The following is a 27172-nucleotide window of genomic DNA, read 5'->3' on the forward strand; positions in this document are numbered from 1 at the left end:
CAGGAAATTTCCAGCATAAGTTAATTGTATATGCAGTCTGTTTCTTTTTTATGTATGTTTACAGCTACACAATCAGTTAGTAAGAACTGTTTTCCCTTTGAATAGTGATAAAAAATTAAATGCCTCTGCCAGTCTAGTGAACACAGTATTTCTTTCATTTCCAGCTATCACATAACAAGGCAATGATAAAATACAGTATCTTTTCCTCCCAGCACATGCAAATACATTTCCAAAGACAACATCAGACTCATTTGACTTTTGAAAATTTTGTCTGCTTTAATTCTCTATATGTTAACACAGGTCTCTCAGCTGAGCAGTAGGAGATAAATGGTGCCTGTCTTGTTTCTGGAGGATGAGGCAGGCTTCTTCAAAGCGAGTGCAACTGCTCATCTGTGTTTTCCCCAGGATAAACTGAGGTTCTGTGGTCTTGCCACAAATACTCTGTGATACTGTGGACTTGAATTACAATTTGTCCCCCTGTACTCAGATCTGGTGAGGCCGCACCTCGAGTACTGTGTTCAGTTTTGGGCCCCTCACTACAAGCAAGTCCAGAGAAGGGCAACAAAGCTGATGAGGGGTCTGGAGAACAAGTCTTATGAGGAGCGGCTGAGGGAGCTGGGATTGTTCAGCCTGGAGAAGAGGAGGCTCAGGGGTGACCTTATTGCACTCTACAGGTACCTGAAAGAAGGCTGTAGCGAGGTGGCGGTTGGTCTGTTCTCCCATGTGCCTGGTGACAGGACGAGGGGGAATGGGCTAAAGTTGCATCAGGGGAGGTTTAGGTTGGATATTAGGAAGAACTTCTTTATGGAAAGGGTTGTTAGTCACTGGAATAGGCTACCCAGGGAAGTGGTTGAGTCACCATCCGTGGATGTCTAAAAGATGTTTAGATGTAGAGCTTAGTGATATGGTTTAGTGGAGGACTTGTTAGTGTTAGGTCAGAGGTTGGACTCAGTGAGCTTGGAGGTCTCTTCCAACCTAGATGATTCTGTGATTCTGTGAATTTACAAGACAAAAATCTTGACTGAATTTTCAAATTAAATTACATTAGATTTAGGTCATTATATCAGCTGAAGACAGCCCTTTTTTTTTTTTTTTTTCCCCCCCCTAAAATGTCATCTATGAATGGACTTTCAGCATCAGTGACCTGGCAACACAATGCAGTCCCATTCTGTTAGTTATTATTGATGAAAATACCTGTGAAGAAATGGTTTTATAGAGTTAAATGTACAATGGTAGTATGACTGAGCATGAAGCCATATTCTGAGAACAATGCCAAAACTGCACAATAACATAATTCAGCCTCCTTGAATGCATTTTTGTATAATATATCCCAATTCCATAGCAGAGCCCGTCACATGCTCGTAATCACACATGTACCAATTCTAAAACAATGTAGGCAAAACTGAATAGAATCTCAGTGATGGTTCCTTATGAGGATGTTTTGCAAAGGTATGGTGGTTTGAATGTTTTTTTTGCCACATCAGCTGGAAAGCACTCTGGGTATAGGGCAGACAGAAGGGTTATCAGCCTCTACATTAACCCCGGTATTCAATGTCTGGGGTATTTATATAGCACTCCAGAATGAACCTCTGAATTTGTCACTCACCTCCGTGCGACAAGACTTCTAGCTCAACATATATCCATGACTAGGTAATCTTTCAACACAACCAGCTTCTGGAAGCAATCTGAATAGTTTCTGCAGCTGTGAAAAGCATCCACAGCAAGGAGTATAGACTTGCGGGATCCTGGTCTTCAGCACCCTCCAACTGCCCACTTGGCAGGGGACACCCTGTCCTTCCAGCTGGCATGGGGCAGCACAATTCAGCAAAGCTAATGAACTTAAAAGCTTGGTAGCATGACGGGAATGAGACATAACCCTCACCCAACTAAGTTCTACAAAGCTTTAGGCTTGCTAAGGTTAAAAAAAAGTTGAGAATTTGGCCAGTTCAGTGCTTCAGTACTATTTGCATTGGTAAACTGACTAAAGTGTAGATCTTTTTCTACAAAGTTTTGTTTGTGCTCATCTGCTAAGCAGTGACAAGCACTGGGTGAGATTATGCATGTATTATATCAGTTATTTTCTCTAAAATGCCTACTGCATCATGCTTTAATTTTATGAAAATGTATCTACAGAACATATAACCTTTTATAATTTCCATAGTGATGTCTGTGTGAAAATATGATACTCTTAACTTCAGAAGTATTTATTAACTTTCATGACAAAAAGTCTTCGCAATCAAATTAAGCACATGAATTTTGACATGGAAAGGTGATTTCTGTAAGAGATGAGAGAGATGTGAAAATAAGGTTCTGAATGGACATGCTGTCACAGTTTTATGGGGAACATGAACAAAACATCCCCAGAATAATAAGCTTTCATTTTATCTTTTATAAGTTCATACAATATTCATCTTCTTTCCCAGCTATGCTGTGAGATCAATCTCAGCAGCACTGTTAGTTCATATGAAATGTAAAATGAAACTGATTATAGACATGAAAGAGGAAAGCCTCATTTCAGTCTAATCCAAAGGAAATGAAAATGCAAATAACAAGGAAGAAAGAATTCACAGATTAGGTCTTTTGTAGTTTGTTAATCTAAGATATCATCTCAGACAGATAAGTAAATTTTTACAGATACTTTAATTGTAAGATAAATCACTTAATACTAAATATTATAAAGGAAAATGGAGATAGTGGAAATTCACATTCAGTGCAAGATACAGGCTAATCAACATTATTCAATGCAGTAATGCTTAGTGCTTTCCTGTGAGGCTTACCAGTTGGTATGGGGTAATTTAAGGTAGCCGAGCACACAAACTAGTGCCACAGTGATGGAGAAGTACTCATTCCAAACACACGCAGTTATCAGGCCACTTAATTTGATATTCTTCAGAATCCCTACCACCCAGGCACTGTGCGCTGCGAGGGTTTTAGCAGCAGTAATTCACAGTGTGAGCTGAGCATTTCTCACATTCACAGTAACAGATATTCGTACTCTTGCTATCTTTCTAGTGTCAGGCCAGATTTAAGGGATTATTTTTTGATAGGGTATTCTATGCAGTTTTGTTTCTGTCTTCTACTGTCTCCTTTTGTGGGTGTTTACTGGTATGCAATTTACATGTGTATTTTTGTGGAAAGAGGCCATTGTTTACTTATTTTAATGATCTTACCAAATTTATTTTGATAGCTCCTCTCCCAGAACTTGGTACCTGGGGAAGTTTTTGACCTCCAACAAGTTTTCGTTGTCTCACCTTAATCAACTCTTGAGCATCTAGCAAGACCGGCACAGGGAGTATATAGTATCAAGGTTTTTCAAGGAAAGAAAAAAAAAAAAAAGAAAAAAAAAAAGAAAAAAAAAAAAGATCACATTTAAATACCAATCAGGAGAGAACAAAATGTCTCCTGCAATCTCTTAAAGTTATTGTAAACTATACTATGCAGATGAAACCCTTTCTTTCATCTCTCATCAAAGAGATGATTTTCTTCACATCCAAAGCTGATCAGATTTGACCTCTGCAAGAGCTATTGCCACAACAGAAACCCTCTAACAGGTTGAGAATGCTGAGTATTTCCCATGACTTTCTATTCTAACCAGCTATGTGTTTTACAAAATTTTGAAGTCTACAATTAAACAAAAAACTATTTTGAAGCACAAATGGCTAAAAACTATGGATGGTTTTGGCCTAATTTGTTTTTAATTCTTCTTTGGTTTTGTAGCAAAATAAAATAGGTGTGTAGCAAAATAAAATAGGTGTGTTTTTCATCAAAATACTCAGAACTTGAAGGACTTGGACAAAAAAAAAAAAAGAGTCTGATGTTTTAGCCTTTCTGAAACAAAAGTTCTCAGAATCTGAAACCAGAATTTGGAAAGAATTGTACTAGTAATGATACTATTGCAAAACCAGGCTCATAAAAGACATGAGTGGCAGTAGTTAATATCATAACAAACTTTTTGTGACTTTTTGTCGAAATTTGCAACTGCGAAGGTTAGGAATTTTCATTTTTTTATCCAAAGAAATAAAGGACTGGGGATCCTAAGAAGAACGTTTAGAACTCCCAGAAAAAGGTAGTTAAAGCAGCTAAAAGACTCTGGAGCTCTACCAATGGCAACATAAGCTACTGCAATTTTTTTAGGCAACTACGGGAATAGATATTGTTTTTTTCCTTTGAATTTGAATTTAAATTTCTGAATTCTACCCAGGACCTAGATTAACGTATGTCCTGTGGTGGAGCTTATTTTTAGTGTCTAGAAGCCTCCTGTAAGAATAAGGCTGTTGGGCAGTTGACATACTAAACAGAAAACAGTGAAAGAGGTATTATGCTTAATTTAAAACTGAAAAAATAAGAGATGGAAAAGTTAGCATCCAGTCACACAATAAGTATGTGCCAAATAATTAGAACTCCATTGCTGCATAAATAATTATAGGTAACTGATATATATATATATATATATATATATATATATATATTTCCCTTTGGCACATGTAGTAAAGCATTTTTCACCTGAGGAAATTCACTTATCTGAAAACGGGGTGTACTGAAAACACAGGTAGAATTCAGTTACTTTTTTTAACTGACACCATAGCGTTAGTGTAAGAAAGATTGCTTTCCAGCTACAATATACATGTATTTACCAAAGTCTCACACTTCAGCTTACTTATGGGTTCAACTTTACTCCCAAAAGTATAGTCCTGTGTTTACAGGCTCAGATTTAAAAGAATAATAAAAGGCATTTGTGTTGTATTTGGTGAAAGTGTTTCACTATATGCCATTGTTACCATTACCCATGGGAAATCCCTTGTATTTGACACTTACATTCACACTTGTGACTGGCTCATGCTCTTCTGGGTTGAAACCCAGTAGAAAGGACGAACAAAAAGATCTTGGAGAGTCACACTGCTATTTTCAGGCTCCGCAGGGGCCAAGAAGAAAATCTGAAAACTTGCCCGCTCAGCCATGCACTGGGACACTTGCTCTGAAAGTGCAGCTACTGGTCTATCACTGTAAGACAAAACAAAGTTATCTCAGTGTAGCTGCTACAAAAGAACCTTATATGAGTTTTAATTTCATCACAATATATTTTAAAATCAAGATAAAAACAAACCATGCATTTCCATTAGTGTCTTTACTACCCTAAGCCCTGAGAACATGAACCAGTGAAGATATGATGGCAATACTTTATCCATATATAATATGATTTTACCAGTAAAAAAAAAAAAAAAAAAAAAAGAATACAGCTATTACAAGTATCTTACTAGTCACAAATATAGTTCATGCAGCTTGATTTGTCTACAACATATTTTAAGAAGGAGATGCTCTGACCTGTATGTCCTTTAAAACAGGATTTTGTGCCAACCAGTTATTTAGCATGACATCTACTTAATACCTACTGTTAATGTCATCTGACTTGTACCGGTAATGAGCACTTAAAAAATTCTTACCAATTAATTATTGGAGACCCCTAAGAAATAGGAAAATTACCCCCCACAGGACTCCCTTCCCCCATCTCTCAGAATGGATCTATCAATGACACACTTCCTGACATATTTTTAAAAGCTGTATTTTTGGCAGATGTCCTAGTGTTGTACATATATTGTGATAAGCATGAAGTTTCTTAGAAATTTAATTTTAATGACCAGAAGCCAACAAGTGCAATACTATGCTAACATAGTGGCTATAAAGTCTAACTTATGAATTGGTGACCTCTTTAGTAGGGTAGGCTTTATTAGGTTAGAAGACTTGGCAAAGAAGCGAGTAGGGAAACATTTGGGAAACTGAAAGATAAGATGTTATATTTTTTTATTCCTATTTTTATCCATTTGCTTTCTTCCCCACTTTTGAACTAAATAGCAAGACAAAATGCAAGGGTAGGCCTACAGAGAGAAACAAGTCTACTTACTCTCTTGCTTTCTTTCCAAGTACCTTAGTCTCAGTCCCATCTCTTCTGACTTTTGTAAAACCAGAGAGCCTGCTTCTAGCAGCAGCGGGGCTCTCCTCAGAGGAGAATTCAGAAGAGGATACCATTGCTGTAATCTCTGTCCCACTGTGAAAACCCCTCAGCACCTTCCCATTCCAAGCGCCTTTAGTTTCCTTCTCATCTTCAGCTGTCTGTCCTAATGCATCTTGTATTTCTATGTGTATGTTCTCCACCCCCCCCCTTTTTTTTTTTTTTTTTTTTTTTTCCCTTTAATCTCAGTTTTGTTAAGCCCCTGTCATACTGAGCTTTATGGCCAGGCCCACACAACAAAGCAGATGAAATGACTTGCAGAATAGACATTTGTAATTTCTCATTTATCTCTTTCCCTCTTCATGTACCCCTTCCACTTGCACCCACTTCTGACTGGAGGACATTAAACAAGTAATTCTGGGAGAACAGGAACCCAAGAACTCTGGTTTCCCGCAGATTTATACTGAGACCGATAATGAGCTGTAATTGAAACTTTTGTCATTACTGAGACATTTCTACAGTCTCTCATCCATGTGAATCACTGTTTAATAAAAGGTAAGTTTGTGTTGCAGCCTTTGGGACATTTACAGGATCTCTCAGCTCTACCCAGCTGACTATTTTCATGAAATAACTTAATTATATTTGAGATAAATTTGGTGGAAACTACCCAACAGCTTCAAAAGTTATTGGAGAAGTAGAGGAGACACAGCCAAGCATGATCACATAAAGGACTGTTTCCATAGGAACCTAGAGTGAAAACAGAGACACAATTTGTGAAAAATTTCTTTGCAGTCAGTTTAATTGAAATTTTAAAAATATCTGATCAGCTTTAAATCACACTCTGCAACACATGACATTTCTCCTACCTTCCCCCATTCTGTAGCCAGTCTGCAGACCCTTGCTTTCATATGTTCATCACTCCTGTATCCTGCAGAAGCACAAACTACACTTCTCAAAGTCAGAAGGTTGCTCAGTCTGTATTTTGTCAATCTTCCCTTCAGATGAATTTTTTTTTTTTTTTTTCCGGCAGTGCAAACTTCTCAGTAATACATGCCAACTGCTACACTCCACTGGTTGCACACGTGTTAGGCATATGACAGCCCAAATTAAACAGAGAGCGCACAAGAGCAGCGGGTTACAGCATCACCTGCCTCTGAGAGCTTAAGCAGAGTGAAGCACTAGGGGTTGGAAATATCACTTTAGCAGCACAGGGTATTTGGGGTTTAAGGCCAAGCAGATGGCACCCTGAATGAAGGTGACCAGAATCTGTCGGGTGACAATAAGTATATTTTATAGAAAACACACCACCGCCACTCCTCTCTTCATTATATCCTCTTCAGTAGTCATTGCTCACCTCAGCTGTGATACTAGCCATCCCTTGTGACCACAGTAACCTGCATTAAAAAACATGCCCATGTACAATACAACTCAATAATCTGAAGTGCGAGACCTCAGAACGGGAAACCACTGAGCGCTCTGCGTACATCGAGATCTTGGAAGTAAATGGCTGTCTGTTGTTTTTCTCGCCACTACTTGAAGCCTGTTACAGGATCCTTGCTTGTCACAAGCCGAGCTTCTGACCCGTCTACCCGTTCCACGCCATCCTTCTTCCTCAGGACCCCGGGCAGATATTACACCATTTCCTAAACCCCATCGGCCCATGGCAACCTCACGGTGCCCAGGCAGGCACGGCTCTGATGTCCCTGAACCCGGGCACTGCTGAGGGGAATGGGGGAACCTCAAGGGATGGGCACCTCTCCACTCCCGCCCTGCCCCTCATGGCCCCTCGCAGGCCGGAGCCCTGCGACTGAAACCAGGCCGGGATGGGACCGTGTTTGAGGGCTGGAGGGAGGCGGTGAGGGGGGAACGGGAGACGCGAGACCGGCTGAGGGGTGCGGCGCAGCTGCTGCCGGGCGCGGCACCCTCAGCGCAGCCCCCGCCATTTTGTCCACGGGCGCCCCCTCTCGGCCGGGGCCGGGCGGGGGGGGAGTGGGGCGGCTGCGGGGCTCTGCGGCTGCCCGCCCGCCCCCCCGGCCCCGGCCGCTCTCCGCCTTCTGCCGGCCGTGCCAGGCAGCCTCTCTCTCGGCCTTCACTACCGGGTCAGGCGAGGAGGGAGCGCTGAGGCAGCGCCCGCCTCGCTCCGGCACCGACACCCCTGCTCCTCCTCCTCCTCCTCCTCCTCCCCGCGTCCGTCCCCTCCTTCCCTCCCTCCCTCCCCGCTGCCAGTTTCTCTACAACTAGTACATCCACACACAGGGTCCCGGCCGCCGCGGCTGCCATGGATATCAGCTAAAGCGCCGGCAGCCGGACGGACAGGGCAGAGAGGCGCTCCCCGTCCCCGCTCCGTCGCCCCCCCGGGGCCGCGGCGCCCTCCCTGCCGCCCTCCTGCCCTTCCTTCCCTGCCGCCCCGAGCCTGCCCCACAGGAGCCCGGCGCCCACGGGGGAGGGAGGGAAGAGAGAAAGAGCAAGCGGAGAGGGAGTCGGGCAGAGCATCCCCACGGCAATGTCCAAGGGCTTGAAGAAGAAAAGCCACTGGACGAGCCGAGTCCACGAGATCGTGATCGTGAGGAACCCGGAGGGGCAGCTGGGCTTCGAGCTGAAGGGGGGCGCCGAGAACGGGCAGTTCCCGTACCTGGGGGAGGTGAAGCCCGGCAAGGTGGCCTATGAGGGCGGCAGCAAGTTAGTGCCGGAGGAGCTGCTGCTGGAGGTGAACGAGACCCCTGTGGCCGGGCTCACCATCAGGGATGTGCTGGCCGTGATCAAGCACTGCAAGGACCCCATCCGGCTTAAGTGCGTCAAGCAAGGTAAAGCAGCGGCTCCCCCAGCACCTCCTTGGGGGGGGGGGGGGGGGGGGGGCGGGTCTGGGGGGGAGCTTTGGGAGAGGGGAGCAACTTTGTTGCTGCTGCAGTTTGACTTTCCCCTTCCCCACCGCCGGGAGGGGGAGATGGAGGGGGCGCGAGCGGCGCTCCGCCGTGCCCGCAGCCGGGCGAATTAAATGTGCGTCAGTGACAGCGCTTCGCCATGCCGCCCGGGGGCCGGGGGTGGCCGCTCCTCCGGCGGCTCCTGCAGCTGCCCGGGGCCGAGGACACGGCTCCCGATCTGGGTTTTGTCCCCCACACAGGGAGCAGGGGCTGGCTGCGTAGCGGTGGGGGTCCCGGGGGGCTTCGAGGGGGGCTTATGGCACCGTGCGTCCCGTCCCTGGTGGAAACGACCGCCTGTCGCAGGGAGCTGGGGGAAAGTAGGAGGGAGAGGCGGGAGGAAAGTTTCGGGAGAGAGCTCTCCCGCCTCTCCGATTTTCTGTTTATTTCCGAAGTACTTGAATAGGTCCGTCCGTTTCCAGGAAAGTCCACGGGGAAGAGACGCCGCAGATGCCGTTTACGTGTTTGTTTCTTGCCTCTTCAAACTATGTCGAGTTGGGGGTAACTGCAAGCCAGTGCTCCGAGTCAGCCTTCTGCTGCCACAGCAGCATCCCTGAGCTCCGCTGGGATCCGAGGCTCTGTGTAGGTGCCCCTCAGGCAGGGATGGTGCGGCAGCTGCGAGTACGCCTTTCAGCCCTCCACTAAGCTCAGCCTTCCAAAACTTGGGAATTTCTGTAGCGGGAAGGTTTTTGGTGCCATTCATCGGAGGCGTGCGTGCTCCACAGCGGTAGCTAGCAGCCTTGGCTTAGAGGACATGCAGGAGTGTTGCTGTGGCATAATTTTGTAATTTAGCTTCCTCGCTTTAATTGACAGTATATTGTTTAAAGTGACATTTGTGGTATTTCTGAATGCTTGAAAAATATGCCAATTATTAGTTTATCCAAAGAAGTCAGAATTGATGGAAGTGTTTGACTTTCAGGCCTTCAGAATGTACTTTGTGATATATTATCTACATAAGGTCAAATCACTAAAGATATGATCTATGATTTTTCTATCTGTCCTTTTAGGTAAGCAGTGCAATATGTTGTACATCATAGTCACGATAGTCAAAAGATGCAAGGAGACATGGTAGTTCATGTGATAAGTGGAGATTAGAGAGGAGTATAATGTATTCTGCCTTGCAGTACAGTGTCATCTCTGGGCAGTCAAACTCCAGGAAACCTCTGTAGTTGCATCCCTGTATCAGTTTGAGCGTGAGTGGTCGTACTGTGACTAGATTAAAAAGTGGCAGCAGTGAAAGTGTCAAGAGCACAACAGTACATTGTCTGCCAAGTTATTCAAGTTGTGACTTTCTGCTCTGCAGAAATGCTGTACATACTTCTCTACGCTAATGCCAATTTTGGGTAACCTTCATATAATAATCAGACAGCCTCTGTCCTACCTCTTCAGTATTTTTCAAGTATTTCACTTCAAGTAAAAGCAGTCAGGAGTGATTCATTAATATGTGTATCCTTACTACAGATATCTGTCATACATGAATTAAGGACATTAGTCAAGCTTTTACTCTGTGGATTACTGCAGTTTTCTTGAATGAGATGTGGAGGATGAATTCTAAATTCCACCTAGGTTATATATATTAGGAGTTTCACTTCAGTGTGTTACCATACTGCACTTTTGATGCGAGTCCTCAAAGCACAGGCCAGATGATAGCATGTTTGGAAATGACAATTCTGCATGGATTCTTGGAGTGAGAGAGACTTCCTGGTTGGAATGATCTTTCTTATGCTTCAGCATCCTTTACTTTGCCAAAGGGAGAGGCCTTCTGGATCCAACTTCCTATGTTTAAAAAAAAGTCAATGTTTTGTGCATTTTATCACCTGACTCCTCCTTCAGTATAATTCAGTCTAATCTCTGTACCTCTTTGTTAAAAAACACAGACAGCAGACATCCACGTTACTCACTGTAATAAATTACCCAACAGTACTTTGCAGCAGTGTGTAGGAGAGAAAAAGCTGGGCAGTAAAATCATTATATGTTTTTGTAACGTTGTTCTGCTTTTAATTATAAAACACCTTTAGTGTGCCAGAACAAGGTTAATGACTCCATTATCGTTGTTTCCACATAATTTATCAATGATATCTCTGTAAATTAAAATAGTATGACCTTGAATGTACCATGTGACTGTAGCTGCTTCTTCAGGGCTGCCTAGGAATGAAGTCACAGAGAGAAATGTGGAGGTAGAGCACTACTATTTATACTGGGATGCTTAAGAGACTATGAGTGTTTCTCTTGTTTGAAAGTTTTGATAATTCAGCAGAGAAATTTCATCTGTAGATGAAATCAGGAACTGGCTAATTCAGTATGCAGGTATTAGGTTAGTGGTTTGGAATTACATAAAAGAAACGTACTTTCCTGATTTTTCATTGTGTTGTGTTTGATTAAACACCACCATTTTTGAAATAATGAAATACTTTGTCTTATTGCATTATGAGGTGAAATACTTTTAAAACATGTTCAGTAGGATGTTGCTGTTCTATGTGAGCTGTATATCTTGAGCTAAAAATGCTAGCTTAGAAAAAACAATCTTATAAAGTAAAAGTTGCTCTGTATCGTCAGGATGAGTAAACATTTTGAAAAACTAATTAGCAGTTTCACAATATGATCTTACATTGGACTCCTGTAAGTATGGTAAATAAGGAGTTAATTCAGGAAATCATTGCCTGGCTTTGTATGGGGAGAAAACATTGTAGAAACTATTATTATTATTATCATTTAAGCCTAGTTGTGAGAGTTCACAGAGAAGCTTTCTTGGGCGACCATTCCCTGTTTTTTTGTTTATTAATTAATTTATTTGTGGCAAGCTAGTGATTGTGCTACTGTTGGCAGAATCACAGAAATTCTCTTAAAACACATTGGGGGAAATCTTGGCTTAGTTGAAGTCAGTGGCAAATAAAAGAGACAGGATTTTCTCCGTAAAGGTTTCATAAAGATTTTTTTTTTAAATATTCCATGGACATAATTTTGTACTGCAGTTGATTGGTCAGGTATATTTGCAAGTGCTATGTATAATGAACTTCTGCTCACTCTGGTGAAGAACAGATCCTTACAGTTTCTGAAAGAAATACTTCTTCATTTCAAATGTGGTTGTTTTTACTTGTGGAACATTTTAGATTAAGTACTATCTTCCCACAGATGCACAGATGCTTAGTTGTAAAACCAGTAATGTGTTAAGGAAAGACATCCTAATTTGGATAAGTAATCACACTAAGTGTCATGTGAGGAGCAATGTTGTCTCCAGTTCCACTCTGTTCATCACTGCTGTCTCAGATCCACAGTATCTTTCTCCAGCAATTCCCATCAGTAGGCAGAACAGGTCTATGATGTGCACAGACTCCAATACAGCTTGCATAAACCAGGTTCTTTGTTCTTTGCATAGAATTATAAACTGCTCAGCAGAATCCCAATGAATGGTCTGGAAACATGGATTTCAGAGCTCAGGAGTAAACATGAATTTCAGAGCTCAGATTTTGTCCTGTAGCTGACGCACCTCTTCCTGAAGGAGAATGGTTTGGCCATGCTGAATAGCCAGGTGTTCTGACTAACTGAAGAGTTTAATTTACTTTTTGAAGTAGCTAACTAGTTGTACGACCATATGGAGCTACATGTTGAATTCAGTAGCGCTTACACTTTATGTTGACACTCTACTGTCTCTGATTTGATTCTAAATCTCCAAACTTTAAGTATCAACCCATAATACTTTAGTTTCTTATGCAAAAAGGGTTTAGTGCACATAATACAGGGAATTAAAACCAGTTTTATTTTCTCAGTCTAATCATTTACTTAATGGTAAGCATATGCTAAAGTGTTTTGCCAACTGTAAATGGACTTAGGCATATTTGCAAGTGCTTTCCCAGTCAGGAGAAGATTTGGACCCTCATTAGGATTAGAGTGGCTGTGCATAGGTAGACCACAGGTCCACTTTCCCTCAGCCTATTTCTGGTAGTAGTGGCATTGGTTTCCAAGGAAGAGTGTCCCAGCACCCAATGGTTTATGGCTAAGGGATTTAGTGTAGTGAAAAAGGCCTTGAATCCTTCAAAAAATATACATTTAGTTTTAACTAGTTCATCCATGAATTTCACAATCAAAATCTGGCTTACAGTTAGCTTTTATTTTCTGTAGAAGTTTCTAACATGCTTTACAACAGAGAAGTACGGTAATACTTTGTTGTTACGAAGTTTTGCCCTGCATGTGTAAATAGCATGTCAGCTAGTTAAAACATTAGTATGTTCCTACGGACCTTTTCATACGTATTTTAATATGTGTAGTTTTTAAGAAACTTACTTGGTCATTTAAGTTTACCAATAATTCTCTCCTACATTCATTAAAATACTCTGCATACAGATTGTCTTTTTGTGTGTTTTCTCTCCCTGTGTGTGTATATATACCATCTTCTAAGATGTGAATGCTGTATAAATTTTTCCTTCCTAATGTAAATAACAGTATTTTACAATAGTAAGCTGCATGATTTTCCTGAACAAAAATAATTTGTAAGTGTCTTGCAGAGAGAACAAACCCAAAGAACTATGAAAAACTGCATGGTTGCATTTTTGGTATGAAATATGTAGATATTATTTGAAAAAAAAAAAAAAAAGAAAGAAAAAAAGGACCTACTTAAGACCTATTCTTCTTTTCCTAACTTGTGATCCTTAAGATTTAACTAGCTCTAGAAACTAAATTCAGAGTTCTCTTTTTACCATTACTTTATGTCATCCTTATGCTTGTCCATCTTAATTTAAAGACCATTCAAAGTGACTTCTGACTCATGTAGCTAGTGATTTATTCTTCAGCTCCTCCAGAGAGATGGTGATGTTTCATGTCAGGAAGTCTGTGTGTACACTGGCAATAGAATTACATTCATCAGTCTTTTTCCTTCTTTGAGAATTGCAACTGTGCCATTAAAGGATGGGGCCATGACTTTATTAGTGCATCATTTCCTTGAAGAAATGAAATAATTAGAGTACTCTGCTTAGTTTTGTTGAGTCACATATACTTAAGTTCATCTCATACTCACACCTGTCCATCTGCTGATACTGTTGACATCAAACAAACGTAGTGGTATGAGTGGGTAGAACTGCATCTGACTGCATGCTGTAACCCCACCTGCATTAATTCAGTATTTAAAGAAAGGCACAGACTCTGAGCTTGTGCTTTCAGAGCTTATGATTTTCTCCTTGTTCCTAACAGATGAGGAGCTCCTTTCATGACAAGAGCTGATTAATTATTCAACTACATTTTTTGTATAAAAGAAGTGTATACATGCAAAAAGTGCTCCTTCAGAAGGGATTTATATGAGGAGGTGGTCATAACTGTGATTTAGAAAGGGCGATGGAAATCAAAGTGCTGCTGGAAGCAGATGTCTCTTGTTCTTCCTCATAGTGGTATAAACAAATAAAAATGGATTATTATTTATTTGTATTTGTATTTTTTTTTTTTGGAGAGTGCAAAGGCAAGTGTCTGAGGACAGAGTGCTATTCCTTGACTGCTAACATCATAGAAAGAAGCTTTTTTCTTCCATATATATAATACATGTTTATAAATATATAAGTATTCATATACATCTTTCTGTATTTTTTGGGAGCTGTAGGTAGGATTTGTATCAGTAGTTTGAAAACGTATAAGGCTTTGTGCAGTATTACTTTTAGGAAGTAATATTCTAATGATTACTATGGTCTTCAGTACTAGAGTTATTCTTCATACATGTTTTGATGCATCTGTGTAAAATACAATGGACCCACTCACTCTGGTGTACAGTATTATACAATGTTCTGCAATAATAAACAAAATCATCATAAACTTTGAAATGTGGTTGAATAGATAGTTGCCTACCTAAGCAGGTGCAGTCTATTGTGCAGAATTTGAAGGTATTGATTTTAGTGGCAACGTGGCTATCTCCAGTTTTCATTGCTGAATGTCATTGCAATGCTGTCCTTAACTGAATTTTCTGAAATTACAAGGGCTGTGAGCCCAAGTCATCTTCCCATTTCTGGAATGCACAAAATGGCTCTGTTATCTCACCTAATTTGTTCAAATCAGCATTCTTTCAGCCTCATGGAAATCTACCCAGTAAGAAGATGCAACAAAAAATAACTTTATCTATCATTCCTAAACTGCACAAAAAAATATCAAATTAGTAACTGATAATCTCTAAAACAGATTTTTCTTACGGTTTTAATGTGCTTGTAATGTTAGCCTAAAGTCTTATTTATTCACACATCCTATCCACAATTTGGACTCTTTACTAGAAGCTTAGCTGACAGAAAGATGTAGTTTGTATATATCTGCCATGTATTTACCCTTTTCACAACATGTAAATGAATCACAAATGCATTATTTCTGAACTTTCCATCAGTACATGCAGATTGTTTGGACCCAGACAGCTTCATCAAAAGTATGTTGTGCTCAACATGGCTCTGACAGGTGTCTTCTCTTTCACATATATTTTATGATTATTAAAATATCATAAATAATATGATATTATTTATGCCGTTTTATTCTGCTTATCAGCTTCAAATGTTTCTCCTGGAGGTCCTTGATTAGTTCCACAAAACATGAACTCAGGAAGAAGGGAAATAAAACAAGGTACAAAATGAAGAATGTAAAAGGTGGGAGAGAAAATCCCAGGAAAAAAAAAAATCAAAGAGGTTATTAAACTAAAATATTTCTGCTTTTAGAAGTCACATTTTGTCATATTTGAGACTATACAGCCCTGGGGAGATTCCAGCACTAAGAAATGAGCATAGGGCATATGCATTTCATAGAACTACCTTAGTGCCTCAAAATACATTGAAATCTGAAGCTAGGCTAAAGCTAGCTGTCTAAGATCCCTACAACTGACTCATTCCAATGAATAATTACTATTTCTTCTTCTTTAGCTGAAATCATGAGTTGTTCTTAATCCATCTAAGTTCGTGTCTGAAGTTTTCACCAAAGTAGGGTGAAACAATGGTGCACCCTGAGAAGTGGGAAAGAGAAACCCATAATTGAAAGCAATACCCAAGATGACTTTCATGTGTGTTTGTCAGTCGGAGTCATAAAACAACCCAAGGAGGAAGGGACCTCAAAAGATCATCAGCTCCAACCTTTCAGGCGAAAAAAAAAAGAAGTCTAGATGAGATTATCTTGCATCCTGTCTAATTGCATCTTGAAAACAGATCTACAAAATGGAGGTTTACCAGGTAGTGTTTAGTTCCCATTACAGCAGATCTGCATGCTGGGTCCCTTGCTCTGAGGTGTGGCACATTGTCCGCTCGGGCTCACCTTCTGCATCCCCACTCTGATACCAGCAAGCTCATAATGCCATTGGCCTTCAGAAGTAGTGCATGCTACCAACACTAAGTTACTTCCGTGCCTTTCTCTTCTGACCTCTGACCTAGGGAAGCAAACAAACAACTGGAAAATAATAGTAGGAAAGTGACGAGCAACATTTTTAACGCTGAACACTAGCAAGTAAATTCTGTAGTTGTAACATGGGTGTTTCAGAGTGGAAATCCTTCCCAGAAACAGGCACAAGTCATCTTTTATTACTCACCTATTTAATCTTCATGTCTTTGTATATCACGTTTTCCTTGCGTTTGTCAAAATAAAATGCAGGCTATCATTTGTTCTATGTGATATTTTATGTTTTTGCTAAAAACCAACAACCTTCCAGCTTTGTTTTGCTCATGTCAATCATGAGTTAATCTACATATTTCCTTGCAACTGATAAAATATATACTTTTTATAAAACCATACCTAACACGTGCTAAGAAGTTGAAAGAGAACAAAAATAGGGCATCAGTTCCATTTCAGGACATGATTTTCACTTGTAAGCTCTTACAATACACACATTTTGTTGTTGCTGTTTTCTTGATTTTAAATTCAGATTAAAAACTAAAGAAAGGACCTACTCATACCCTGTATGAGTTACATCACATATTTTCTAATTTGTTACATTCATGTGGATAGTTCTTTAAGTAGTACTAAATGAAATGGCTGTATTAGTTTCTAATGTTTTCTTACTAAGTCCTTCTTTGTACTAAATCAGCATTAATAAATGTCATGAAAACCTCTCCTGCTTCCAAAATGGTACATCAGTATAAGCAAGGATTAGACCTGATAGATTTTAATTCTCTGTACTTCTGTTTTTCTAAGAACAGCTTTTATTGTTTCAAAGTACTGCAGAGGCCTGTTGCAAACTTCACCTCCTAGAGCACCTGTGCACTCCCATCATTTGAGTGCAGTCCTCATGGAGTGGTAAAGGCAGCAGCTGTTTAACCCTTATAGCAGCTTGGAGCAGGAGGTGAACACTTTTACAATTTAAACTGCCGCGGGCTTTGGTTAGGTAAAGTGTAATTACTTGCAGAGCCGCTACACTATTTTTCTGCAAAAACTCGCCTTGAAATTCAGTTGCACTAGGATGCCAACCCTGCACTTGACAGTATTAGGTGGTGTGCTGTGACTGCTGTTCGTTATGTTGACAATGCGTGTTTTACTGGTATTTCTGATTTCTCTTTCAGTGTGGGTTTGTTATATCTGACTGTTGTCTATTGTGTAAAGTCTGAAACCTTTTGGTGAGTGGAACTGCCTTTTTGTTACAGCAACTAGCGTGACAATTTGAAGTTGAAAGTCTCTAGTTTCTATGGCAATGTATGTATTCACGTTAAATTCAGAGTTGGCCATAATGATTTTTTTTAGCAATAGTTATTGGAGATATTCTGTATCATTTTAACATAGGATCTGTACCTCTAATTGACGATATTTTGGTCTTAGTGATACAAGCTGTGAAGCAGATAGAAGTCAAGCAATAGGATTAAGAGAAAATACCCAGTTATAACTAGTGTGGAGCTTCTGCTACTGGCAGCACTGGTCTGTTGCCTCCTGGTCTTTCTGCTACAGCCATTGGTAGTGAAGGCTGTTCAAAAACCCTTAGCTGTGCTATATGCAGAGAATATATTTCCTGAACAATTTAGTTGTTCTTTTTATCTGCTCCGTTTACTTGTGCAAGAACATTTCCCTCCCCATAAACTTCTAAAAGAATTACTGGAATTTCTGATAAGCCAGTAAAAAGTGCCTTTTCAACACTCATTCTATTTGGTCATTTTCCAGTGAAAATACCATAAAAGATTTCAGGAAAAGAATGCAGTAGAGCAGTGGAGGTTTTGTTGCGAAAAATAAAGTAAAATCAAGATACTGGATTTTCTTAATTAAAATTAAAAGTCAGTAATTAAAATACCAATCTTTTGGATTTGTATTTATTCTGAGTTTTTATGTTGTCCCTGTGGTACGTATGTACTGAAGTACTCTTCAGAACAGATGAACCCATAAAATTTAAAAATGTCTCCTTTAAATATGTGTGAAATGTTGTAGAGTTTTGTGTATATTTAATCTGACTTGCAGAATTGTAACAGCTGCTTTGTCTTGATAGGGACTGATGTTTGTGTGTGTGTTTGAAGGGTAATAAAATTAATGTTTCTGAATATAAAAGTTGGAAAAAATTATTTATTTATTTAATTATTTATTTTTCTCTTAGGAAATGTAGCAGAGCCAATTGGGTCCAGTAGGGTTCTGCTGGGTTAATATTAAGTATATTTCTACTAAGCAGTAAGCAACTTCCTTACCAGTTGCTGTAGGACCTGGTTTCAGTGAACGGCAGAATTCCTCCCTTTGTGTAAATTTTAAATTTCCCTACTGGGAAAGTGATTTGCAGCTGAGACATTAAAACAGAAGTCTTCACATACATCTCTCTAGACACTAATATTATCGTTGTTATTAAACTATATGAATAGCTTCCAGATTCTAAAAATCTTTTGCAAAAAGAACTTATTCACGTGTCCGCAACAGGGAGTTAGCCATGTTGTCCCAACCACCTCAGTGAATTTCAGTGCAGGGGGAAAAAGTGCATAACACTTTATGCTGCATAACAGGAAATTGATGATTTTCACAATAGTAGTGACTGTATTTTCATCACGTGTGCTCCATTTTCATGGGTTTTACCTTATTTGAAGTCTGTCTAGCTTTTCAGAAAGAAAGGATCTATTTGAATATGTGTGGTTTACCAGTAGAATTGTCACTATTTTTCCAACGCAGTTGGAAATTTAAGGAATTTATCCTTAAACAAAACACAACAAAACTAATCACTCAGAACATCAATGTTATCATTAGTTTATCAACAGAAAATAAATCAGATCTCACGGAGACAGATATTGCAAGCTGGGAGTGTGAAATGGTCACTGCCCCTATAAGTTTATAGAAGCTGATTGGACACAGCAGGCAGGTAGGAAGAGACAGAACCACACAGTGGTGAAATGACTTGCCAGAAATCTCAGATCAATCAAGAACCGAATGGAGAGCCCTGCAATTTAAGTAAAAAATCTATGCAAGCAGTGCTGAATCTAAGTAAGGGCACGCAAGTCCAAACTTTGTGTAAGGCATTGAACAGCAAAAAAAAAAAAAAAAACAACCAACCAAACAAAAAACCCCTTCATATTCACTGAAGATTTCTACTGATTGCTTGAGTAAAAATATTGTAGGTCTTTATTTTAAATTCCATGACAAATCCTCTGTAAACCAGAAGCTTTGTCAACAGCAAAGAAGCACAACCATGCAGAGGTTTGTACACTAGGTCAGGACTGTTGTCTCCTAACATAAAGTGCTGTTCAGAAATATATTGGAAGTGGTGAAGTGTAGGAGACGAAGGTAATATAAATTTCTGTATTTTAATGAGACACTTATGTTTGTTGATTAGACACATAAGTAGGTCAAGCACACTGTAAAATTACATCCATTCAAATTCTTCTGGCCTGTTAAAGCCACTACCTGATGAGGGGCAAATTAAAAATAGATTTGTGGCTGTTTTTTTTTTTTTTTTTTTTTTTTTTTTTTTTTTTTTCCTTTTTATTTTAAAAACCTCCTAATTTGTTTTGGAAATATGAGAAGTCCTAAAAATTGTTACTGCAGGCAAAGTTTGATTTGCCAATTGACATGAACAAAACAGTCATAAAAAAATCCAGTGAGCACCTCTCATTTTTAACAATTCTGGGAAATATCAGATAACCCTAGATGGATAGTGGCTTCTTTAAGTGCTCCAGTGTTGCCATCTTTTAACCCCAATTGTGTGGGAAAATTGATAGAATCCCAGGTTTAGCCCAGCCTGCAGAAAATTAGAGTTAGGGTTTAGAGATGTCAGGTGACATCCCTGCCAATTACTGAAGAGCTGCTGAGAAGTGAGACTGTCTTGATTTTATGAGGACATCTAGTCCTAGGCATGGCTCCATTAGGGCAATTCCAGTTGTGGTTGCACCAAAGGTTGTGCCTCTGTGGCTCCCGTCTGCTGTCCCTCTGTGGAGAGATTTTGGTCCCTTGTGCTTTCACCCATGTTGCTTTGGTATCGGTTTCTCCTTTCTCACAGGAAATGTTCCTCTCTCCTGCGGAGAGGCTGGAGGGAAGGAAAGGGTGGAGAAACTCCCCAAAACTTATCTAGTATGTGCTGGCGGAGTGCTTCACTGTTAAGTCTTCCCAAGTATGAGGAACCCAAGTATGTGGAACCCCTAGAAGATCCCCATATCCTCCTCTTTCAGTGGCAGGGGCCTGTGCAGAGTTAGAGATGATCAGTGAAAAGTCTGAGAAGGATTTTACCTTGTACAAGAAACTAGGCAGGTCTTGCTGAATCCGCCTTACCTTTTCAGGAGAAAGGAGTTGCATAACATTAACAATTGCATCAGCTGAGGTTCTGCAATCTTTCTTTAATTCCCTTTTATGCACCACAATACTTCTAGGTCCTTTAAACAAAAGTGGCACAATCCAGTGCAGCACATTATGGACACCTGAACTGATGAGTAGACTCCTTTTGGCAACCACATAGTACTGCACATTGTACAGCACCCTTCAATGGGGAATACATTATGTAGGCAGTCTATAAAGACTTTGATTGTGGAGTTGGTCATAAGCACGCTGTTGCCCTGCATTTGCATTATTAATTCATTGAGCCTCTTTACAGGTGCAGTCATTTGTAGGACTAAGTAACAAAGGAAACCTTGACAAGCTGATGCCTCTGGCCTGAAAAATGGCAGCTGCTTTGCAGTGCATGGCAATAATACACAGCAATTTGGTACTGAAGATATTTAATGTTCTGTGCAGTCCATATCACTAGGGAATAGGTGAGATGAGATGGACTTTGGCCCAGGAACCAAAGTTAATAATTCATACTCCTATAAAGAAAAAAGCATGGCATTATCCCAGGTCCAAACTGTACTTGAAAGAATAGCACTGAGATCCTTCTTCTCCCACGACCATCATCAGCTCTTCACCGTCCTTAACTCACCCAGCACTTGGGCTCTGCATGCAATCCTGTGATAGCAGGTGACAATACCTGTATTTGAAGGGAGCTGTGGTCATCCTGCCCTGTGTTTTTCTTGTGTGTGTGTATGTGTGTCTGTCCACATGCCATCAGAAGGACGGGACAGACAAATGGGAGTGCTCTTAATGTGGTTTAGAGACCATCCTGTGGAACATGTCTGTGTAGTATGTCTGTGTATTAATTTCCAGTGACCTTTGGTGCAGGACTACACCTGGGCAGGAGTTCCTCAGCAAATATTTGAAAGATTTCCCTTTCTCCTCTTTTTTTTTTTTTTTTCTTTTTTCTTTTTTCTTTTTCCCCTAGCACAAAATGGAAGACCAAAACTCCAGAGTTCTTATTTTCTGACCAGTCTTTCTCAGTCTAGTTATAACTTGAGAGCAAGTGCTCTCTGCCACATTCCTGGCCATGGGGAGCAAATACGCAGGGGGAAGAGTGCTATCTTCTCAATCCCCAACTAATGGCAGCTTTTAAGTTCCTGTTTAGAAGCCTTCCCAGCAAGAACTGACCACATCTCATCATGTTTATCTTTAAGATCTGATGGATCACAGAACTAGTGTGGCATTGCTCTGAGTCAAAAGTTTATGCACATGTTTATTCATGTTTTGCTTGAAAACAGTGTTGTGTGTCAATGCTGAGAGGCAATTTCTGATCAAATCCAGGAACAGCCGAGGCTGTTTCTCTATAGCCTTTTTTTTTTTTTTTTTTCCTAGTCTGGCAGCTACAGATACTGCTGTCTCCTGAAAACAGCCTGCAGTTAAGGAGGGTGGACTTGCAAGGAATGATTTATACAAAAGTTTTTCAGAATGGCAACTGAATAGAGAAGGGGGGAAAAACACACACACACCAAAAACAGTAGAAAACAAACAAACAACAAGATGTTTCACCAAAGTCAAGGATTCTTTTTTATATTTTAGATAGTTACTTTTATATTTATCTGTTATGAAGAGCATATTGGTTAAATTTGCAGTAACGAGTTTCTAAATCAAGTTGGTAAATTCTATTATAAAGTATAGATGCCTTTACAATTATCAGATTTTCTTCTGACCCATTTTTTCCCTCTGCTGCTCTGACCCGCACACTGGAAAGACTGTTTGACTGCCCTATAGGGCAGTCAAAATGCTTTGCATTTTATGTGAAATGTATCTTCAAAAGTAATAGGGACCTGCAGCAGGGGGGCTGTCCATCTTTAATTTCAGTAAGGTATTTTACACATTTGGTACTTTGTATAAATATATAAATGAGATTTTTACCCCTACATTTGGAAAATTAAATAGGCAATTTGCTTAACAATACTATAGATCTTATAATTTCAGAATTTGGCTTTTAAGGGGCAAGGAACTCTGCAGCTTTCCTGGAGTATAAATTGCAGGTGTTCTGTGGCTTTCAGGATGAGATGCACATGAAGTAATTCCTTAAAACGTATGAGCCAAATGGAGCTGCCCATGCTGAGCTGCACAGTGCCTGGCCCAGCTGGAAGTGGCTGTCAGCATCAGAAATGCTTCACACGCCTGCTGGAGGCTGCTCCTAGCCCCAGTAAGAGCAGCCTGCTTCCAGCGCCATCCGAACATAATGCAATAGCTTCTGACTGCTCCATCCCAGGGACGGTCATAACTATTTCCACCTGGGTTTTTTGTTAGTCATCTTGGAGATCTTCCTTTCACTCATTTGCCTTTGAAAAAAGTTCATCTGTTAACAATCAGCTAGGTGTCATGTCTGCTTGCAAAGCACCTGCAACAACACATAATTTCTGCTTCGCTTATGTCAAACAAGACGGCCAAGAATTTCATGCCCATGCTGATTTATGCTATTCTGGTTGGAATTGCATTGGAAAGTGCATTAATTTCATGTGTTCTGCTGAAGTTTGCTTTATTTTCTTGTGCCAATATCAACTACTTGGGACAATTTTATATTAGCATTATCAAGTTCACAATATAGTGTGGAATATTTTGTGTTTCCTTTGTAGGAGAATTGCCAATGACCGTAGATCTTACATTTCCAAGTATTAGAGCTGTGTTCTAAGAGTTTACCATGGGGTTTGGCCTAATGTACATATGCACTGCGTGTGATTTGTGTCTGTCTTAGAACTGTTTAAGAAACAAGGGAATTTAAGATTGTCTTGTTTTTCAGAAAGGTTGTGAAGGTTTTTTTGGTTGATTTTTTTTTTTTTGTAATTGATTATTATAATTATAAATAAAAAGCTGTTTAGCAAAGAAATGTGAGGAAAGAGGCAAAAAAGAGCTAGGAATAGAAGGCAATGTTGTGTATTTCTATCCATTTGCCTAACAGGCTACAAAGCTTTGTCAGTCTGTTGTACTGGTGCTGCTGCATGAGAATTTCAGCTACTGCTATAGCTTTTGAGATTACATATCCTAGCATAGGACTCTTCAGTTTTCAAAAAAGATGTGTAGCCTATAATGGGAGAGGTGGGAAGTTTTGCTGAGTTGGAGATGTCCTGCCTTCGGGGCCCTGACTGATGCTTAGGAGAGCAGTTACTGGCCCTAGCTCTAGCTTAGTAAATGGAAGAGGACTGGAGCTGGTCCCTTGCCCTGACTACAGGAGGGGAAGGTAAGTTCCCCTCCTGTAGAAGAAAGAAGGGACATTTCTCTCCCCATGAGACAATTACAGCCCCTTGTGCTGATGGAAACCATGGGAGAAGGAAGGGAGTTATGCTCTTAGCCCTGGGACAGCTGCCTCCGCTCTTGCTGCACAGCTTCCAGAGAGGAACTTTACTTTCCTCACATCTCTTCTTTCCACTGACATCCCTTCCAGTCGGATTGGCATCTAAAGCAGGAGACTCTGCCAGGGGCTTCACACAGAGTATTGCAAAGAAGTGCTGCCCTGAGCTGGCTCTATCACACATACCCCCTGCTGCTGGAGCCCAGTGCTGTCTGTGACTTAGCATTGAGTCAGCAGGCTTGCTAATCCAAAGGGTTTATGCGCTAATTAGCTCTTTGCTGTGCCTCTTCCTTCCCCTGCAAGGCTGCATGTCCCTCAGGCATTGCGAGTGGAGGAGAGGCCAGTGCTCTTGGCAAGCTCCTCAGTGGTGCCTTGCAAGCCACAATTGACATGTAGATATTGGTTGAAAAGTCTCATCTTAACAGCTTGTTAAAGCTGTTTGTTATCCTTCATCATGTAATACAGTTCAGCTCAGCAAAGAAAATAAATGTACTTGGTTTAATAAAATTTTATGTACCTCCAAGTTTTTGTGAATCCGTATCACAAAAAACTTCGGAGAAACCGTGACTGATACATAATGTTACCTTAAAGTAACATTAAGAATTTTTAAATAAAAAAGAAAATCTCTCTTTTCACTAAATTTTATTAAGCATGTTATGGATATAAAATGTCATCTTTTCATGGTTATTTTCTGATTTAGGGCATGCTTTCTTTCTTATATTAGTATAGACAGTTCCGTTTTTCTGTGCTATGTCAAAACAGACTCAAAGCAACTCCCCAGTTCCATGTTTTGGGTTCTTACTGGTATGTTCTCTTTAATATCTTCCTAGTTCTCTTGAATATCTTTATTTCCAGATCTCTTGAATAACTTTGTCAGTGATCTGGACAAGGGGATCAAGTGGACCCTTAGTAAGTTTGCAGATGACACCAAGTTGGGCAGGAGTGTTGATCTACTCGAGGGTAGGAGGGCTCTGTAGAGGGATTTGGGTAGGCTGGATAAATGGGCCGAGACCAACTGTTTGAGGTTCAACAGGACCAAGGGCTGGATCCTGCACACGGGGCACAACAACCCCATGTAGCGCTACAGCCTGGGAGATGAGTGGCTGGGAAGCTTCCCAGAGGAAAGGGACTTTGGGGTATTGGTCGATAGCCAGCTGACCATGAGCCAGCAGTGTGCTCAGGTGGCCAAGAAGGTCAACAGCATCCTGTCTGGTATCAGGAATAGTGTGGCCAGCAGGACTAGGGCAGTGATTGTCCCCCCAGCTTTGGCAAAGCCACACCTTGAGTACTGTGTTCAGTTTTGGGCCCCTCGCTACAGAAAGGACATTGAGGTGCTGGAGTGTGTCTAGAGAAGGGCAACAAAGCAGGGTAATGAGTCTAGAGAACAAGTCTTTGAGGAGTGGCTGAGGGAGCTGGGGTTGTTTAGCCTGGAGAAAAGGAGTCTTGTGGGGAGACCTCATCACACTCCAGAACTACCTCAAAGGAGGCTGTAATGAGGTGGAGGTCAGTCTCTTCTCCCAAGCATCAAGTGATAAAACAAGAGGAAATGGCCTCAAGTTACACCAGGGGAGGTTTAGGTTGGCTATTAGGAAACATTTCTTCACTGAAATGTTTGCAGACCATCGGAATGGGCTGTCCATGGAAGTGGATGAGTCACCATCCCTGGTGGTCTTCAGAAGATGTGTAGATGTGGTGCCGAGTGTCATGGTTCAGTGGCAAACTTGGCAGTATGATGTTAAAGGTTGTACTTGAAGATCTTAGAGGTGTTTTCCAATCTGAATGATTCTTTGATTCTATATTGGAATACATTCACCATCAATCAGAAAAACTGTCTCCTGTATCACAGCCTTCGCTCCTGTGATTTGAAAGAATTTACGTGCATAATTTCACCGCATTTCAAAAACATTTTAGCACTTGACTGTTTTCAAACTTCTACCCTGTGTTTTAAATATGTATTTTGTTCTATAGCTCAAACACCATAATACTGAATATATAAAATATTATATTGTTGCTATACCTGACACTTAATGGACACAGAAAGAAAGAAAGAAACAAACACACAAAACCAACAACAACAAAAAACACCCTTCCAGTTCTGAGGAGCTCAACAGTGATAAAGATACAGTCTTGTGGTGGCTTTAGTGTTGCAATGTGATAGGAGGAAGGGTTGGAAATATGCTGCATAAGAACTTCTTACCCTATTAAGACAGACAAGTACATTGCTTTTTGAAAGCTCATTTGTACAGTTATTTATATGCAGCTGAACGTGTAAAGGGGTCTGTATATTATAGTCATGATAATAGAACAGAGGTTCATGATATATCTTAGTTGATACAGCACTGAGATATGCCAATGGTGATGTCAATGTCTTTAGCTGTCACCTGTTTTTAACAGAAAAACCTACAGGTAGTTTCAGTATTTTCAATTAGGTGTTTGAAATGTGCAGTGATGTAGATTTTAAGATATTTGGCTAGATAAAGCAATGGGCAAGCATTCAGGAGACCTGGTGCCTGTTTGGTTCTCCAGAAACCTTAATTAAATCTCAGTCCTTCTACTGTAGTTCCCCACTGATAATAAAATCATACAGAGTATTAAAGTAATAACATGCCTGTTCCTCAGAAACATGATCTACGGGTAACTCCATTAATAATAGTGGTGCATTTGTCTTCAGTAGTGATAAGGGTCATATACTAATATGACTTAGAGACATATAATTGCTAATTATTCAATATTGGCCTGATCCTTGAAAGCTGAACTCTGACAGCCGAATCAGATCCTGTGTAAATAAAAGAAATTATATACATATATATTGTGACTTGAATAGTGTATTTGTCTTGTTCGTTTTCTCTCTATATAACTGACTGGACAAAGGGAAAAAGCGTAGACAGGAGGACCTGGGGAACTACAGATTGGTGAGCCTCACCTTTGTGCCTGGGAAGATCATGGAACAGATCTCCTGGAAGCAACGTCAAGGCACATGAAGGACAAGGAGGTGATCTGAGATAGCCAGCATGGCTTCACCAAGGGCAAACTGTGCCTGACCAATGTGGTGGCCTTCTGTGCTGGAGTGACTGTGTCCGCTGTCAAGGGAAGACTGACCGATGTCACCTACCTGGACATCTATAAGGTCTTTGACACAGTCCCACACAACATTCTTGTCTCTAAATTGGAGAGAGAGAATTTGAAACTGGGCTATTCAGTGGATAAGGAGCTAGATGGATGGGCTCAGCCAGACAATTGCAGTCAATGGCTCTATGTCCAGGTAGAGACTGGTGATGAGTGTTGTCCCTCAGGGGT

At 40.6% G+C, this 27172-nt stretch overlaps 1 protein-coding gene and 1 long non-coding RNA gene across 14 annotated transcripts in view; one reads left to right on the forward strand and one right to left on the reverse strand.

Annotated features, from left to right (window-relative positions):
• Window positions 1–1104: 1104 nt before the first annotated feature.
• LOC118178878 lies at window positions 1105–8080 on the reverse strand. The gene is made up of 4 exons (XR_004756324.1): window positions 7302–8080; window positions 5900–6694; window positions 3171–3271; window positions 1105–1194 (listed from the first exon to the last, which is right to left on the reverse strand). It is a non-coding gene; the product is annotated as an uncharacterized LOC118178878 (long non-coding RNA).
• A 48-nt stretch (window positions 8081–8128) lies between these two features.
• MAGI2 (membrane associated guanylate kinase, WW and PDZ domain containing 2) overlaps window positions 8129–27172 on the forward strand; it is a 775806-nt gene continuing 756762 nt past the window's right edge. For all 13 annotated transcript variants that reach the window (XM_035346387.1, XM_035346542.1, XM_035346777.1 and 10 more), the window contains exon 1: window positions 8129–8751. In XM_035346387.1, the coding sequence (XP_035202278.1) occupies window positions 8451–8751 (301 nt within the window). In that variant the 5' untranslated portion in view covers window positions 8129–8450. The remainder of the gene's footprint in view (window positions 8752–27172) is intronic.

This window comes from Oxyura jamaicensis, chromosome 1, assembly GCF_011077185.1.
Source record: "Oxyura jamaicensis isolate SHBP4307 breed ruddy duck chromosome 1, BPBGC_Ojam_1.0, whole genome shotgun sequence".
Classification (NCBI taxonomy): Eukaryota; Metazoa; Chordata; class Aves; order Anseriformes; family Anatidae; genus Oxyura; species Oxyura jamaicensis.